General features: G+C 34.3%; 1 protein-coding gene across 4 annotated transcripts in view; it reads right to left on the bottom strand.

Moving 5' to 3' along the window:
• Positions 1–102: 102 nt before the first annotated feature.
• MFN1 (mitofusin 1) overlaps positions 103–18,183 on the bottom strand; it is a 34,079-nt gene continuing 15,998 nt past the window's right edge. For 2 of the 4 annotated variants that reach the window (XM_036849983.1, XM_036849984.1), the window contains 9 exons: positions 13,563–13,684; positions 11,761–11,887; positions 11,169–11,273; positions 10,770–10,872; positions 10,403–10,632; positions 7,995–8,147; positions 6,646–6,842; positions 4,183–4,317; positions 103–2,300 (listed from right to left, as the gene is read on the bottom strand). In XM_036849983.1, coding sequence (XP_036705878.1) covers positions 2,219–2,300; positions 4,183–4,317; positions 6,646–6,842; positions 7,995–8,147; positions 10,403–10,632; positions 10,770–10,872; positions 11,169–11,273; positions 11,761–11,887; positions 13,563–13,684 — 1,254 coding nt within the window. In that variant the 3' untranslated portion in view covers positions 103–2,218. The remainder of the gene's footprint in view (positions 2,301–4,182; positions 4,318–6,645; positions 6,843–7,994; positions 8,148–10,402; positions 10,633–10,769; positions 10,873–11,168; positions 11,274–11,760; positions 11,888–13,562; positions 13,685–18,183) is intronic. The other 2 variants (XM_036849986.1, XM_036849985.1) reach the window with 2 other exon arrangements.

Genomic DNA, 18,183 nt, shown 5'->3' with positions numbered 1-18,183 from the left:
TAGGAAAAAGATGAGCCAGTCTCCCCAAGAGAGCCATAAAAATCATTAAAAGATTAAAACTCACTAAATGCCAGTATAAATGCTACATTTATCAATCAACTATCAATCAGGCAAACAAATTTTATTTTCACCTTGCATACTTCTTATAAAAAATCTAGTTTTAAAAAGTTGAAGGTTACACAAAGTTTATAAATAATCCTGCAAACATACATAGTAGACAGTCAAGTAAATGTGTGCAATAACTTTGAACGACAACAACTACAATTCTTTATAATGCATGGGCTTGGTCATAGGTGCACTTATTATCCCTAAGCATAAAGGCTGGGCTTCATTATTTTAGTGTCCCATTTCCAACACTCATATTTTCAAGCTTGATCAGGCGGAACTGGATTCAAACTAGTGATGAAAAACTTAGTATAAACTTACTTACTATACGAGAACCACTATTCTGTAGTTCCCAAACTTCAGCATGCATCAGATCACCTTGAAGGCTTGTTAGACCAGAGACTACTGGTCCCCAAACCTACTATTTGATTCAGTAGGTCTAGGATGAGACCCAAGAATGTAATTCTTACAACTTCCCTAGTGCTACTGTTAGGGACTAAACTGTGAGGAGCACTGTACTATACTAATGAGGTGATACCAAACCACTATGCTATTGCAAAAGTTCAAGTACTTGCATATAAAGATTAAGGCCAAAAAAAAAAAAAAAAATGATTAAGGCCTTGAAATTGTAAACTTAATTAGCAGTACCCAGTCTTAGACATGTTTTTCATGTTGAAATTGTTAACCTAATCCCACTTCTTGGTGGCTTGTATCATTTTTTGGTTATAAAGCAATAATATTAGCCATAAATGAATATTTATTTGGATTTGAATATTGCATTCTAATATCTGATTCGCATAAAAAATATTTTTGAAAGGCTTCTATGGCCTAAATAATGTTATTTTCTCCTTAAAATATCCTGGAAAACAGTGTTGCACCTGTTGTGAAAAGACTGAATAGCATCCCGGAGCCTTAAAGGCACGGAAAAAGAAGTACTGAGTATTAAAAGAAAAAAGCATGAAATGTTATCCCTCCCATGGGAAAGCAGCATAAACTATACTGGCCAAATGTGCTGTGTCTTCTGGGATTGTGCCTTTCTAACAAGCATCTAGGTGATGCTGATTTGGTGGTTCTCAAAACTACGTTTTGGGTAGCAAAGCCTTAGAATGTCAGTTTTTTAATGTTTCCATATAAGTTTTCTATTAGTTTTTAACACAGAAACAAACAATACTTGAACTCATAAACATTTCATTAAGGTAAAAAACGTAATAATTTTTAACCGTGACCTGTCAAATTCATACAATTAAATAAATGTTTAGAAGCCACCCCGGGGGACAACCCAGCAGTATCCTTGGCAAATAAAGAACAGCATTTGTACATGACTGTAGCCACCCAAAATTCAGATCTCCCATATCTCTGGCTATTTTTATCACTTCAAACTTAACTCTTAAAACTGAGATAGAAAGCTTTCCTTACTGGAATCAGAGTTGAGGCTGGAAGTGTTTCTTGAGAAACATGAGAAAACTATTTAGACCCAAATACCTTTATAAGGACTCTATAATAACAGACCTATATACTGTTTTACATCAATTTTAATGGGAATAAAAGAGGGAGTAAAAACAGCATTATTTATTAGTGGTTTACATACCTGCCAGGATGGCAAAAGTGATTGTAACCTGCATAAATAATACACTCAAGAACATTCCACACTCCTTTGTGGTTAGAGCAATGCAGTTTATAAAACAAAAATGTGACTATTCCCATTGAAATAGGCATCAAAAATTCGTTTTGAGAAAGAAGATGAAAGGAGCATTCTCTAACTCCTGGATGCCAGGAAGCAGAGTTTTTCAGAATCAAAAACAAAGAGAGCCCTAATTAAGAGCAAGGCCCCACCCCTCAGGGGTCAGAGAGTTGGTTCTTTTGCTTTAAACTAATTCATCATTTTCACATATCAAAGGATTTTTCTTTACCCAAAATTAAAACTAAAGAGACATCACAACACTTTTCAAAAATGCACACACCCTGAGATAGATCAATACCAGGATCTACTCAAGGATTTGCTATTTAGGTATAGTTAGTATAATTCATATTTAAAGTCACTTCATAAAAATAACTGCCCCAATCTTCCAAGTTCCATCTTCTCCTATCATGATCACCAAAGCAATCTCTATTGTTAAGATTCTTCTTCATTGCTTGAATGTAGAAACTGCTTAGTAAAATTCTCCAGCTCATTTTCAAGTTGAACAGCTTTATTTCTAATTTAAAAAAATGAATAAAACACCAATCTAATTATCATAAAGGTCAATGAGAAAAAATGCATCCCATGCAAATCTTAAAAAAAAATCACTAGCCAGCTGTTGCTACATTTGTCTGAACTCAGATCATCAACTCTTTTTAGAGCATTTATTATACGTGCTACTGTAACTTTGCAATAAACACAGAATCCAATGGCCAGAAGAAAGGTATACTGAGATAAAATCTTTAATAAGAATGAAAAGCCTAAGAGACAGTGGAGTCATATCACCTTACATGGGAGTTACATCCTAAGTCACATAAAGACATAATTGTTCTTGAATTCCTGTTAAGCATAAAGCGTAGAATAAGTGGTTTTATGTATTCACAAAGTAGCTGGCAGATGTCAAAGGACCATAGTTACCAAAAATATTTTTTTTTAATATTAAAATTGTACTTGATGCAGCCAAATGCCCACAACAAGAGGGAAAACAGAATGTAAATTGACAGGGGAATGCAGGTTTGTATCTCCCATTCTCATACTCTGTCTGCCAGGGCACACACACATACTTAAATGAGTTTCTCTCTTTTCTTCTTGGTCCTGTTTTGTTTGTTGCTAAGTGCATATGGTCAAGGTCGTAAGTTAAATGTTCATGTGAACTCCACTGTATATTTCTTCAGGTAATGCTCCTGAAGCATTAGTTAAGTTAAATTATATCTGAATGGCTAAGCCTAATTTAGTAACAAGGTAGATTCCAAATATTATGTTAATAATATTCTAAACTTATAATATTATGTTAATATTATTCTAAACTTTCCTATTAGAAGAATTAGCAGATCAAAAATATTGATACTTATTCAAGTCAGTCCTGCCAAAATCTGAAAGCTACATAAGTACCAATAATCTATTTTATCAGTTACGGCTTTTTACTATAGCAAGATGAAAAAATATTTAAAAACCTACCTAGGTTAAAAAAAAAATTTCTATTGGATATAGTTTCACCAAATTTGAAAGGCTGTACTTGGGATGATCTAACTTAAAATAGGAGCAATGGAATATGTGAAATTCATTTGGGTGTGTTTGTGTGTGTGAAGTGATGCTGGGGTTTAAGTGACAGGCAGTCACCTTTTTCAGAGACCCTGAAACGGAGACGCAATGAGAATGTGACTGCTTAATCTTAATCTTTTCAGATTAAGGTACCAGGGATGGACACTATCACAGGTGTTTTAAGTATAATGTCCCAAAATCCACGTCATAAGGACAGCCTCTCCAATTTGCAGACGTTGCAAACTGTTTTTATACAGGCAACTGTATGTAGCATGTGCCCTGGTAAGTAGCAGCAGGAAGTAAATGATGCTTAATGATTCTACCAGACTTGTAGGTGAGCCAGCTAATGGGTAATAAAGCTGAAAGTTAAGAACTGCCAAGAAGCATAGATCTCGTGGTGACACTTCTGGTCTTGACCCCCAAAGCACAATTTATTTAGACTCCAAAGAATCCATGGCAAATCATATTAAACCAGAATTCCAAATTATATTCGGATATCTTGTTTACTTCTGTTGCTTCAAATTTAAGTATACCTAACAGTCCCCAATGAGAAGAAAAGCTATGGGTCTTGGATATGTAGGACTGAAAATTCATACTTTTAATTACAAAACTTCTGCTCTGAAAAAGGACTAGTATAGCTTAACATAGAGCTATAAGCTTAGATCTAAAAATTTCCTTTGAATTCAGATTTTTTTGTTGTTGTTCAAATTAGCTTTCACTGAAATTGCAAAATTACAATTAAGCCAATGCAGAAAGCCAAAAATTTTAACATAAATTTGCTAGTGATTTTACATAATTATATTTTGGTAATCAAACCAATAAATGTTCATATTATTGAGGAAAAAAGGTTCAAATACCTTAAGCGCTTTGAATTGTTCTGTATTTTCTCCAGTTGATCTATCTCTTTGGATAATCTGGCAATTTCCTCTTCTAGATGTCTTTGTGTAATATCAACTTGTTGGCACAGGCGAGCAAAAGTGGTTGCCATTTCCCTTCAAATAAAAAATAATTTTATCAGCAGTCATGAATGTCTTTTAAAATGAATAAGCTTCAATTTAAAGCTTATATAAAAAACAGATCACAAGTTTAAAAAATTCCCAAAAATGTAAGGTATCAAAGAACACGGCTAAGACTGGTATGAGGGAGGGTATGGCACTTATAAGCTTAATATGACTGTGGGCTTAATTTCATCTGGCCTCAAGACAAATGCTCAGTGGGTAATAATATTACTCTGCCATATTGCTGTGAATATGAATAAGCTATAAAAAGGCAAAGGATGGGTATATTTCTTCAGAAGCATAATAAGCCTTACTCTTGTCCCCTGCCTATAAAAATAAATTACTGAGAACAGGAAAGAAAATTTCATGAACTTCTGTGACAGTCAAAAATACTTTAAACTATAGCAACATTTAACCACATTTCTAGAACAAAAGGGCTGTATTTAATTTGTGTGCTAGTTAATATGTTAACTTTGGCAAATATTATATTTATATTTTTGCAACTGGGAGCATGCCTAGTAGGTGTGTACCGCTGGAATTTGATGAACTGACTTGTTTTTCTCTGCAACTATTCTCCTGCGCATCTTCATCTTTCCCAGGGTCCTTTCCCCCTCCATTCTCTCCCTATCTGACCAAATACCAATATTAGACAAATGAAGCATCTTTTTATTTTAATATTTTATTACATTAATATTTAGCTAGTATTATTTTAACTGGAGTAATTATTTGAGGTTGCCTCCATTAGAGTGTAAAGTCCTCTAAGGAATAATATAAGTCATCTTTAACTTAATTTCCCATAACTTCTAGCGTAGTTATTGTCACACGGTAGGCAATTAATAAATGTTTGATGATGAAATGAATAGTAAGCTTCATTAATTCTGTTTTTATGAATGTGAACCTCAGCTGATTTTGTTTGGAGGTCCAGGTTATCCTCATTAAAGAAAAGATCTTAATATAAATAAATCAAAATTAACACGGTTATGTAAAATAGGAGCTCAAGAAATATTTGGTAAATGAGTGAACTAATTCAGTGGTCTCAATTCTGTGCCCTCATTGTTTCCATTCCCTACAGCTCTAACAAGGTTAGCACAGGCTCTGATCTTGTGTCTGAAACAGTTTAATCTCCCTGCAATTCTTGTCTCCTGAGTCTAAACCACTTTACACACCACACCACTGCAAAGTTATCTGCTCTGGAGCTAAATGTTAATGATATCACTCCCAGGGTTCCTAATTATCCAAACCTCAGTCCTAGTGTTAGGCTTATACTTGAAGGGACCCCTTCTTATGTACACATCTGCCACACTGAAATTATCTCATGTTTCTGAACACATTCCTTTTCCCCCAACATTCTTGCCTTTGGTTTGAGCTGTTTTCTCTGTCTCGCTCTTTCTATTCTGATGTTCAAGTCTCATCAGGCTACCTCTCCTCTAGGAAACCTTTGCTGATCCACTGTCCTTCATGATTTAAGATTCTAGGGACTTCCCTGGTGGCAGAGTGGTTAAGAATCCGCCTGCCAATGCAGGGGGCACGGGTTCGAGCCCTGGTTCGGGAAGATCCCACATGTCGCGGAGCAACTAAGCCCATGCGCCGCAACTACTGAGCCTGCGCTCTAGAGCCTGCGAGCCACAGCTACTGAAGCCCGCGCGCTTAGAGAAGACACCACAGTGAGAAGCCCACACACCGCAACAAAGGGTAGCCCCCCCACTCGCCGCAACTAGAGAAAGCCCACGCACAGCAACGAAGACCCAATGCAGCCAATAAATAAATACATAAATACATAAATACTCAATGTGATTTAAAAAAAAAAGATTCTAGAGCCTCACATTATGAAGCTCTCATTACTTTTCACTTTTCACCTTTTATTATAATTATGTACATGTTGTTTCTTCTATTAAATTGCAATCATCTTTAGCTCAGAAAACTTTCTAATTCAGCTCTCAGGAGCACTCTAATACAGAATATTATGCATTGATTTGACTGGAGTTCTATATATTTTCACTAAATCAATGAAACAAATATTTAAGATACGTAAACTCGGTGGACCCAGGTATTTATTATTATAATAAAATTCTCTTGAGTTTTAAAAAATCATGCCTTTAAACCTACAGATCTGGGCTATAATAGTAAAAATAAATTACGTTTACCACCATGCATTTTGAGCCCACTTGTTTGGTATCATTCTGTTTTCCACTTTGGTGGCAATTATAAAATGTGTTCATGTTGTGATAATTCTTCGAGCTGTACTCTTATTTATGCATTTCTGCATGTATGTCCTACTTCAGTAAAGCTTTAAAACAAAAACAGATGAATCTTTCAACTTACTGTTGTACTTGATGGCTGCAGTTGGCGCTCGTGAAGCTAACAATCAGTTGCAGTTTTTCAGTTGCATAATTCACAAATTGCTGTTTAAAGGCTCTCTCCTTGGCACGGGTGGTCCAAGTCAGCCTTTCATAAAGATACAAAGCTCCGTACATACTTAATGAAACAGATATGAGTTTCCAGCCTACAGTTTTCCAAATCTGTAAGATAAATTCACAGCTTACTTTGAGAAAGAAAAATACCACTAGGGAGATTGTACTAAAAGGCATTTTAGAAAACTCATTGGCTCCCTACAGATCTTTGAGTCAGATCCGTTTTTAAAAAATGTATATTCCTTCTCTATGAGAAAATATGAAATTACCGGAAATCAAGCCGAAAAAAGGAGCAGCACATAAATACCAGGCAAGAACTTTTATAACCTGCCAGGCATTTGGTAAGTTGATTCAATGTATCTCAAAAAGGGATGTTAATTTTTTTAGGTCAAAGGTTTAAAAAACCAAAATGAACTATATATAAAATAGTTAACTGGGAGTTCCCTGGCGGTCCAGTGGTTAAGACTGCATGCTTCCACTGCAGGGGGCACAGGTTCGATCCCTGGTTGGGGCACTAAGATCCCACATGCCACATGGTGTGGCCAAAAAAAAAAAGAAGGAAAAAAAAAGATAACCAACAAGGACCTACTGTATAGCACAGAAAACTATACTCAATATTTTGTAATAACCTATAAGGGGAAAGAATCTGAAAAAGAATAGAGATATATATATTTGTGTAACTGAATCATTTGCTGTACACCTGAAACACAACATTGTAAATCAACTGTACGTCAATAAAAATAAAACAAAAAACCAAAATAAACCTATGCTGTTAATGATATGAAAAAAACTTTTAGCATATAAGAACTACTACAAAAAATAATATTTAATACTTTAAGGCAGATCCCTTTGGTATTTGGAGAAGGCTAGATAAGGGACCTGGATCATTCCTGTTACTCCAATGCACAAATATTGTTTCTTCGTGTGCTATGATGTAAAAGTAGGAAGTACTGTTTATGTTGTGGTAATCATTTCACAATACATACATATATTAAATCATGTCATACACCTAAAACTAATACTATTTTATATGTCAATTATATTTCAATTAAAAATTTTTTTAAATATTTATTTTTAAGATTAGACTTGTGAAACCCAATTCACTAATTTTAACTTACAACTTTTCATGTCATCTTATAGATCCTGGAAACTGAAGTAAATATATCTTTCTTTTCCTTATCTAGCAGGTAGCTTTGCAATAATTTCAATTTCAATTACACTAAAAAATACTGTTTCAAAAAAAAAGGTACTATTTCTTACCACTCCTCCAACAACAATGATGCCCATAGAAGTTCGAGACGTAAGAGAAGCTAATGCTGTTATTAAGGTAACCATGAGTTCTTCCTGTGACGCATTATCTGGTGTTGCTGGATTGGTAGGAGCAGTGGGAGTAGAAGCTAAAGATCTGGGAAGCTAATAAGGTTGCGGGGTGGGGGGAAAGGATTAATTCAATTAAACCACTACAAATGGAATAGTTACATTTACAAAATTTGACTGTATTCTTTTAAAAATTACAGTAGTAAATCTACAAAAAGAATGACTCCAATTAATGAGTTTACCATAAATACATGAAGAAAATAAAAATGGTCTGAAAATTATCTCCTGTGACATGGACCAATGATATCATAAAGAATGAATCTTCATAACGTACAATGAGTCTACCTAAAACAACAGGCCTTCAACTCTCAAGTGAAATTAAAACTGTATATTAAAAAAAATTTTGGGGGCCTTCCCTGGTGGCGCAGTGGTTGAGAATCTGCCTGCCAATGCAGGGGACACGGGTTCGAGCCCTGGTCTGGGAAGATCCCACATGCAGCAGAGCAAATGGGCCCGTGAGCCACAATTACTGAGCCTGCGCTCCGCAACAAGAGAGGCCGCGATAGTGAGAGGCCTACGCACTGCGATGAAGAGTGGCCCCCACTTGCCACAACTACAGAAAGCCCTCGCACAGAAACGAAGATCCAACACAGCCATAAATAAATAAATAAATAAATAAAATTATTTAAAAAAAAAAATTTTTTTTACACCAAAAACACAATCCTTTAAAAAAACCTGGACTTCAAATTTAAAACCCTGGGAATTCCCTGGAGGTCCAGTGGTTAGGATTATACGCTTTCACTGCCGAGGGCCGGGTTTCAATCTCTGGTTGGGGAACTAAGATCCCACAAGCTGCGTGGCCAAAAAAAATAAATAAAAATAAAAAATAAAAAAATAATAAAAGCAAAATTAAAATCTTTTACACTTCAAAATACACCATAAGAAAATTAAAAGACAAGCTATAGACTAGAAAAACATACGTATTTGGAAATCATGTATCTGATAAAGACTTGTATCTGGAATATATATAAAGAACTCCCATAAGTCGATAAGAAGCCAAATAACCTAATTTAAAAATGGACAAATGATTTGAAAAGACATGTTACAAAATAAGATACATGAATAAGCACATGAAAAGATGTTCAAAATCATCAGTCATTAAGGAAATACAAATCAAAACTACAATGAGGTACAACTTCACATCTGCCATAATAAAAAAGATGATAACAAATCTTGATGAGCATGTGGAGAAAGAGAACCTTAATACATTGCTGGTGGGAATGTAAAATGGTGCAGCTGCTTTGGAAAACAGTTTGGCAGTTCCTCAGAAAGTTAAACATGGAGTTACCATGTGGTCCAGCAATTTCACTCCTAGACATATACTCAAGAGGAATGAAAACAGATGTCCACATAAAAACAGTCTATGAGTATTTAAAACATCATTATTCATAATAGCCAAAAAGTACAAACAACTCAAATGTCCATCACTTGGTGAATGGATAAATAAAATGTGTGATATCCATAATGGGATATTATTCATCCAAAAAAAGAAATGGAGTATTGATACATGCTACAACATTCATATACCATGATGACAAACCTTGAGAACATTACGCTAAGTGAAAGTAGCCAGTCACAAAAGGCCACATTTTGTGTGATTCCATTGATATGAAATGTCCAGAAGGGTAAAAATGATAGCTAGAGAAACCTGACTAGCAGTAGGGCTGGAGGTGGAAATGACAACTGACTGCAAATGGGCACAAGGGTAGCCTTTGGGGTGACAGACATGTTCTAAAACTGGATTGTGGCGATGGTTTTACAACGCTGTTAAGTTTTCTGAAAAATTATTGAATTGAGGGACTTCCCTGGTGGTGTAGTGGTTAAGAATCTGCCTGCCAATGCAGGAGACACAGGTTCGAGCCCTGGTCCGGTTAGATCCCACATGCTGCGGAGCAGCTAAGCTCATGCACCACAACTACTGAGCCTGCGCCCTAGAGCCCACGAGCCACAACTACTGAGCCTGCATGCCACAACTACTGAAGCCCGTGTGCCTAGGGCCCGTGCTCTGCAACAAGAGAAGCCACCGCAATGAGAAGCCCACGCACCGCAACGAAGAGTAGCCCCCGCTCGCTGCAACTAGAGAAAGCCCACGCGCAGCAATGAAGACCCAATGCAGCCAAAAAAAAAAAATTAATTAATTAATTTTAAAAATTATTGAATTGATAAATTCAAAAAAGTTTTTAAAAAGAGACTCTAAACTGGTAGAATCAGATACATACCTGTATAGTACAGCAATAACCACCTAATAAAAAGCCTACTCAAAAAAAAAAAAAAAATATATATATATATACCTGAAAGATAGGGTCTGATAATCCTAGAAGCACCCGCTGAGCATTTGTAGGACCCAAGAAACGATGGACAAGGGAGCACCAGCCCAAGGAAAAATGAAATACAATATCCTCTTGAAAATCTGAACATAACTTGTGGCAATTTAGGTCATAGCTGAGATCAAATTTCTTGCAAGGAATCAGTGTATGTAGTTTATTCTGTATACCAGCTGGAAGTAATGGCTTCAAATTTTCTAGAAAGAACCGAATTATGATATTTTAGTTAACAACAGTAAATAATATTTTATAAAATATCTAAAGGATTTTATAATAAATCTTTTAACAACGACATAAAGAAAAAACTACACACGAACTTGCAGACAAATATTACCAATAATTTCTTGCTGGGATTGAAGCATTGAAGCATTGACTTCATTAGTGCACCGATCAGCCAAATTTCTTCCCATTCCATCTTCTATGTGCTTATTTAACTCCTGTTAACAATGGTAAATGTCCACATTATTTTTTCTCTAGAATATATGCAGATTTTATTAAAATGTCAAAAAAGTAGTAAACACTAAAATGATCGTATTCTTTTCTAAGATGATAATTCTTCTGTGTACTTTACAGTTTAGATTTATTACAAGAGTGCACAGGAGATGTAATAGTTTAATCATGTACTGATTGCCATGAAGACACTAAAATGGCCAAACCACTAAAGAGTGGAATAAGAGTCAGAATAAGATAAGGAAACTGTATCTGAATAACACTTAACTACAATTTAACTTACATTTTTATATACTTTCAATACACTTGGAGTAGGATGAAACTCAGAGCAAAATTCATCAACCAAAACAGAGAGTCGACAAATTTCATCTGTCATTGCACATGACACCTAAAAATATTAAAAAATCAGAATTAAAATATTTAAACAGGGCTTCCCTGGTGGCGCAGTGGTTGAGAATCTGCCTGCCGATGCGGGGGACACGGGTTCGAGCCCTGGTCTGGGAAGATCCCACATGCCGCGGAGCAACTGGCCCCGTGAGCCACAATTGCTGAGCCTGCGCGTCTGGAGCCTGTGCTCCGCAACAAGAGAAGCCGCGATAGTGAGAGGCCCGCGCACCGCGATGAAGAGTGGCCCCCGCTTGCCACAACTAGAGAAAGCCCTCGCACAGAAACGAAGACCCAACACAGCCATAAATAAATAAATAAATAAATAAATAAAATTAAAAAAAAAATATTTAAACAAGATTACCAACTACTCAAAAAAATTAAATTGAAAAAAACTTAAATATTCCTTTAAGGTAACAGCTAACATTTTTAGCATTATCAAAAGTATTTCCATTCCCAGATATTATAATCACAAAGCTAATGTTACCCACCTTATTTGCAACCTCCTCTGTAACCTCCCTGATTTTTTTCTTAACATCCAGTGTTAAAAGGTTCATCTGGTTTCGGATAAAGTCCAGTCTATCAATTTGGTCTTCCCTCTCTTCTATTGAATAAACCCTATTATAGTATGAAAAGTAATTAACATTCAGGGTATATTAAAGTCCTGAAGAAATTAAGTACAAACACTCACTTATATATTGAACCATCTGTTAGCATGATAGAAGAAAAAAAAAATCTTGTATTTCAACATCTAAAAGGATTCAAATACTATTTCACTTATAAAATGTTTTACAGATGATTGGATATAAACTGTCTCTCTGCTCATGTGGTACCTGAATCCCACAAAAGATTAATAAGGATGCTAAATCTCCACCCATTTCACAGATATGAAAAGTCAAAACAGAACTAACTCAATATTAAGTCTACGTAATAAACAGGGGCCAGTAAACAGCACTCTGCAAGCCCAATCCAGCCATCCGCTAGTTTCTGTTAAAGTTTTCTTGGAATAGAGCCACAAGCATTCATGAACCTATTGTGTATATGGCTGCTTTTGCTCTAAAACTGCAGAATTGAGTAGTTGCCAAAGAGACAGTATGGCCTACAAAGCCTAGAATATTTACTATCTGCTAAAATTTGTCAACCCCTGGATGATATAGCAAAACAAAAGCCTGAGATCCTTTTAAGATCATCTTTCCCAAGACATCTGTTCCCAACACACGATTATACAAACCACCCTCAAATCACATCTTTTTTGTGCTACGTTTATTTCAATGTCCTATATTTTTATAAAAATTAAGGTCAATCCAGTGGACGAATACTTACTTTGGCTACCAAAATAAAGCAACTGAGCTCACTATACAGAAACAGTGTGCACAGGGCCAGAGATCAGAATCTGGGTTCTGATCCTTGAGTTTTATATGCTGCAAATTCTCTAATGTTGTACATGATGCATTCCTGCAAAAGTGTCAAAATTAGGCAACAGACCTAGATATGAGTGGAGTTTTGTTCTCAGCAAGATCAAATACATTTAAAATCCCCAATTTTATATCTTGGATTTAATCTTAGATGCTTTATATCTTTCCATTGATTGGCTTAAGCCCACTTAAAGGTCCAATTGAGGCTTAATTAACATCATTATGTTTATAACATCTAATAACATCTTGATCTCTGTTTCAAGTATATCAAGTTCGTGAGAACTACCCTTTTCTTCAACTAGTGTTGGCACTTTTGCGTATTCATTTTCATCATTACAAGGTAATAAATGGAATAAAATACTGCAGTATAGTATGACATATAGAGTAATGCTTACCAAATTCACTTTCTGGCTGGCAGGTAGTATCACCTTGTTTGTTTACCAGCTGATATAAAACCACAACTGGCATAAAGGAGTGATTTCAAGGTTTCAACGTATGAATATATGAAAGATGAGTGATAGATTGAATGTAAAAAGAGGGTCACCTGTTTTGGACTTCTTCAAGAAATTCTGCTGTAAGAAATGGTTCTTTCACTGCTTTAAAGACATTTAAAGCCACTGAACATTTTAAAATCACAGCTCACACACGAGAATACTGAGATCCAGGGGATGTAAATGATGTACTTGTTCAAGGTTGTAAAAAAAAATATTTACAGTTTCAAATATTCATTAAAAAACATGCAAGTAGGCATCAGCTAAACCTACAAGGTTGATGTTAGTGTGAAAGGTATTTAATAATATAAAAATTTTAAACCTTAGTCTAAAGAATTCATATTGACACAAAAATAATTTTTATTTTGCAATAAAATGAATTCATACCTTTTCTCTGCTGCTGCCACGTTTATTGAATCCATTATGTTTTTCACAGTTTCTAGTATCTGTTTAGCTCTGATAGTGTGCTGTTCAAACTTTGTTTTCACTGCTGACTGCGAGATACACTCCTGCGAGGGGCCCAAGCCATAACACATTACTGTAATTCCATCCCAACATTTTCAGGAATTTAAACACAAAAACTTGCTGTTTGTAATGTTAACCAAAACAGACATAAGGATAGAAAATAAATGGAAGACAAACACAACTTAAAATTATAAAGGTAAAAAAAAATGTCAAAAATTTAAAAGTTAAAAGGCTTTAACAGCAAGTTCATAGCTTTGTGTAATTTTACACAGTAATGTGCAATGGTTGTTTGACTATATTATTTTTTAAAATAAATAAAAAAGGCTGCTATTTTCAATGTTAAAAAAGGTTTCCTATTAGGATGACTAATTTTATCTGGATCACCTTTAATCTACTTCTAGTCCATCTATCTTGACTTTCCTCATATTTGCAATGAAAACCTCATGAAGTTCTTAAGCCATGAAATAGAATTCTACATTGAAAAAAATGAATGATACGATTCACATAAAGTTAGTAAAAAGGACTTCTATAGGTTAAAGCTTGAACAAATTGAAAAATACTATTTAACAGCAAACAACCTAAGTAATATTTTAAATTGTTTATAGAAAAATATCTAAAGCTATTTCTAAGATAATCCCATTATTGTCATTGGACTACAGTGTGTGCATACAGGTCAGAATGATGCCTTATCTCATGTTTCACTTTCAAGCTAACTGTAGCTCACAACTTACTAACAGTTGTACAAATCAATTAGTGTTTCAAGACCAGTGTTTTTTACACAGAGAATACATCAGAATGCACCACATATGATGATGGATGTTTCTTTTGTGAAACTTTGTTTCAGTTTCAATATATGTGCATATTACTTGTTATTTAAAACATTTACTGTGATTCATCATTTAAGTGCTAGCAAAATTATTAAATTAAAATTGGCCTTTCACTTTTACATCATAGAAAAGTCAAATTCTGTACTGACATAACATTTGAAAACAACTGCAAGTGTAGAGAAATACTATCTGGTCTTTGAACAAGCAAGAACACTCATCTGGGTCACAACATCAAATTAGGGATATACCCCCCAACTCTCCAATATTTCCATGAATTCATCTTCTTGAACTTAATATAAAACCAGTACAAATTGTGGTAATTACTTCTGAAAGTAATTACTATCCTTTATCAAAATAAATAGCTTTTAAGCTTTAAAAGGTAGTCACAATACTCTATTTAGTGTTCTATTTATAACCTATGCTGAGCCTTCACATCTCTAAAATGATTATTTCACTAGGACAGAAGAGACTTTTAAATTCTCTCTTTGGTATTTTTTTGAGGTATAGAAAACAAAGCAGATTCATTTCTTTAGCTATAGGGCACATGAGGGTAATTCATTTAGTTAACAGTTTATGTCTTAACTCAGAGCCCATTACTTTTTTTCAATGCATAGTCTTACTTTTGCTCATTGTCAAGCTCATTTATACATCACTCAAGTATCACTAATCCTGAAGAGGTTAGTAATAAGAAGTTACAGTATTCCTGTTCTGTATATGCCAAAGCAGAAGCCACCAATAACTACACAATATTAAACATTTAAAGTGCAAACTGCTTATTTTTTAATGACCAAAACAAAGTTTTGATTTTACTTTAAATAACTATCTCATAAATTGCCAAATTAACCATCACAAAAACTATAATAAAAGAATAAAAATATTTTTAAAAGAAAAAAAAGTTAAAAGAAATTCTGTTCCTCGATGAAGCAGATCTAGATATCAGCAATGAAGACCCCAAATTTGTAAATAACAGCACAGTATTAGAGCTAGACTAGAGAAAAAGAAAAGACCTCCAAAAGTTATTAGGCAACATACAAGTTACTCCTTGATTCAAAAATATACATTGGTGAATAAGTATAAAGAAGAAAACAGGCAATCTTTTTCTAATTAAAAAGTATCCCACACTGACGTTCCCGCTGATCAGAAAAATATCAAAAGTCAACTGCAAAAGGAATACTCTATTCCAAACTAAGTATAGGGAATGCTAATTTATTTTTTTTAATACTTATTTATTTGGCTGCACCGGGTCTTAGTTGCAGCATGTGGGATCTAGTTCCCTGACCAGGGATTGACCCCGGGCCCCCTGCATTGGGAGCACTGAGTCTTAACCACTGGACCACTGAGGAAGTCCCAGGGAATGCTAATTTAAATAAAGGGACATATATAGCATGCAGCAGTTTCCAGACTTATTTTATCAGGAACTCTAATTTTCCAAGGAGAAGTTTAAAATACTACACCAGACAATTTAAAGTCCATCTTGTCAGAGTATCCTGTAGGCTGTTTTAAAACTTATTAAAGATTTAGAACCAAAACAATAATCACATCTCAATTATGATCATCTTCTGATTTTCTAATAACATCTATAGAAAACAGCTGATGATTTAGTCATATGTAGTTAGAAATTTGTAAATATTAATATTTATGTGCAATTAAGACATACAACAAGCTTGTCAAGTCCCCTTGATAAAAGACCCTAAATACCCAATAACATGCTATTTACCACTCCCAACGTATTATTTTGTAATATCTTAAACTGACAGGAAAATTGCAAGAAAGAACACTAAGATACAATATACCTTTCAAGTAAATATACCAAATGTTAACATTCAGCTTTGTTTACCTTTCCTTCTCTCTCTCCATGCAGATCTATATAGATAAGTCTATATAGATATTCATCTTTATACATACCTGTATATATTTCTTCCTGCTGAACAATTTGACAGTTCATTGTAACCACCACAGCCTTACTACTAAATATACTAACATGTGTCTCCTAAGAACGGGGACATTTCCTATACAACCACAAAACAATTACTGTATTCAGAACTTTTATCACCGGGAAAATACTATTAACCTAACATACAGTCCATTTCCAAATTTCACCAGTTGTCCCAGAAATGTCCTTCACAACAAATTCACTGACACAAAACTATTAAGAATAGTTAATGGCCAAATATTTGGGCAAAAAAATTTTAGATTTCTAAACTGCGTTCAGAATATACACCTGTCCAAATATAGGTTGAAAACAAGAAAACATATGAATAGAATTAACATTGATTTTCTTGATTGATTTTATTTAATTTCCAAGCCTTATTTAACTTGGTACCCTGAAAGTTCATAATATTCAGCTTCTTTTAAAACAAATAAATCTCAAGAGGTCCATGGCAAAGATCAGACTGTTTGATAAAATGATTAACTTGGTACAGTTTTTCTTTACACAAAAATCATCTTATGAGACTACACACACAATATTGAATTCTAAAAACAGAGAAAATGTGTGTAAAGGCCACATTTTGTGATCACAATGCAAAAAAAATCAAGAAAAGTTAGATGATAACAATCAAAACATCTGAATTTTAATAACTCCTGTACTGAATAGGAAATGCCAAAAGCTATCATTAAAAATTAATCAACAATGAAACTGGATACTGAAACCCTATAGAATATATCCAAAGCTACACTCACAGACAAATTCATGGCCCTAAATTCTTTCTTAAAGACCAAAAAGCAAAAAACGATCCCACTTATATAATGAAAGCAGAAAGAAACTTTGTGTAAAGATTAACATAGAACTTAATAAATAAAAACCAAAAAATACTATGTATCAACTGATAAATTAACCAGTCTTTGGAGGAAAAGCAAAGCAATCAGATCATTGGTAAATCCAATTAAGGTTTAAAATACACAGATATTTCTTATATCCTTTATCTATCTGTATCTACATATCAGTACATATATATAGAAAAGGAATACAAAAATGTTTTAAATAAACAATTTTATGCTAAATCATAAATTCTCAGAAATGCACCAATTTATAGGAAATCATAAATTACCAAAATTAGTTTTAAAAGTAACAAATTTCAGCTTTGGCAAAAAGTTGAAAAGAGTTGTCAGTGCAGTTACCAAAAAAAGGTTTGGCCATCCAGACAACATTTTTTGCCATCTGATTATTTCTCTAGGTAAATTCAAATAATTTCTAGCTGATTCTCATCTTATATCATAGTTTTAAACAAAACTTTCAAACTCTAAAGCCTAACATTCTCCACAACTTCATGTAAAAGCTCTTGCTCATAAAGTTTTTTCCATATATAATTTTTAGATGCTCAAATGAACTTTTACAATAAAAAAGTGAAATGCCAAGTTTCTTCTAAAAACATTAAAAATAGTTCCTAAGTCTGCCTGATTATTGCAATCACTCAGGGAGCTTTAAATATATAACAGATTCCTAGGTCCATCCTAGCCCTACTGGATTAGTCTCTCAGATGAGTCAGGAGTCTGCAGTTCTCTAAAGTACCTCATGTGTTTCCCATCATCAGGCCGGTTTGAAAACCAGTGCTCTACAGCACATCTTTTATTCTTCTCATTCCCACCTCTTCAGGGAGATATTCTGGGAAATCAAATGCTGTACCAGGAACCAGTATGAAACAGGTATAAACGTATAACTGAACAGTATATGATTTGGTAGGAGACATCAATGACAAACACACATGCACACAAAC

Source organism: Balaenoptera musculus, chromosome 4 (genome assembly GCF_009873245.2).
Source record: "Balaenoptera musculus isolate JJ_BM4_2016_0621 chromosome 4, mBalMus1.pri.v3, whole genome shotgun sequence".
In the NCBI taxonomy this organism is placed as follows: Eukaryota; Metazoa; Chordata; class Mammalia; order Artiodactyla; family Balaenopteridae; genus Balaenoptera; species Balaenoptera musculus.
Note: the sequence above shows the minus strand (reverse complement) of the source record. Positions and strands in the feature narration are given on the sequence as shown.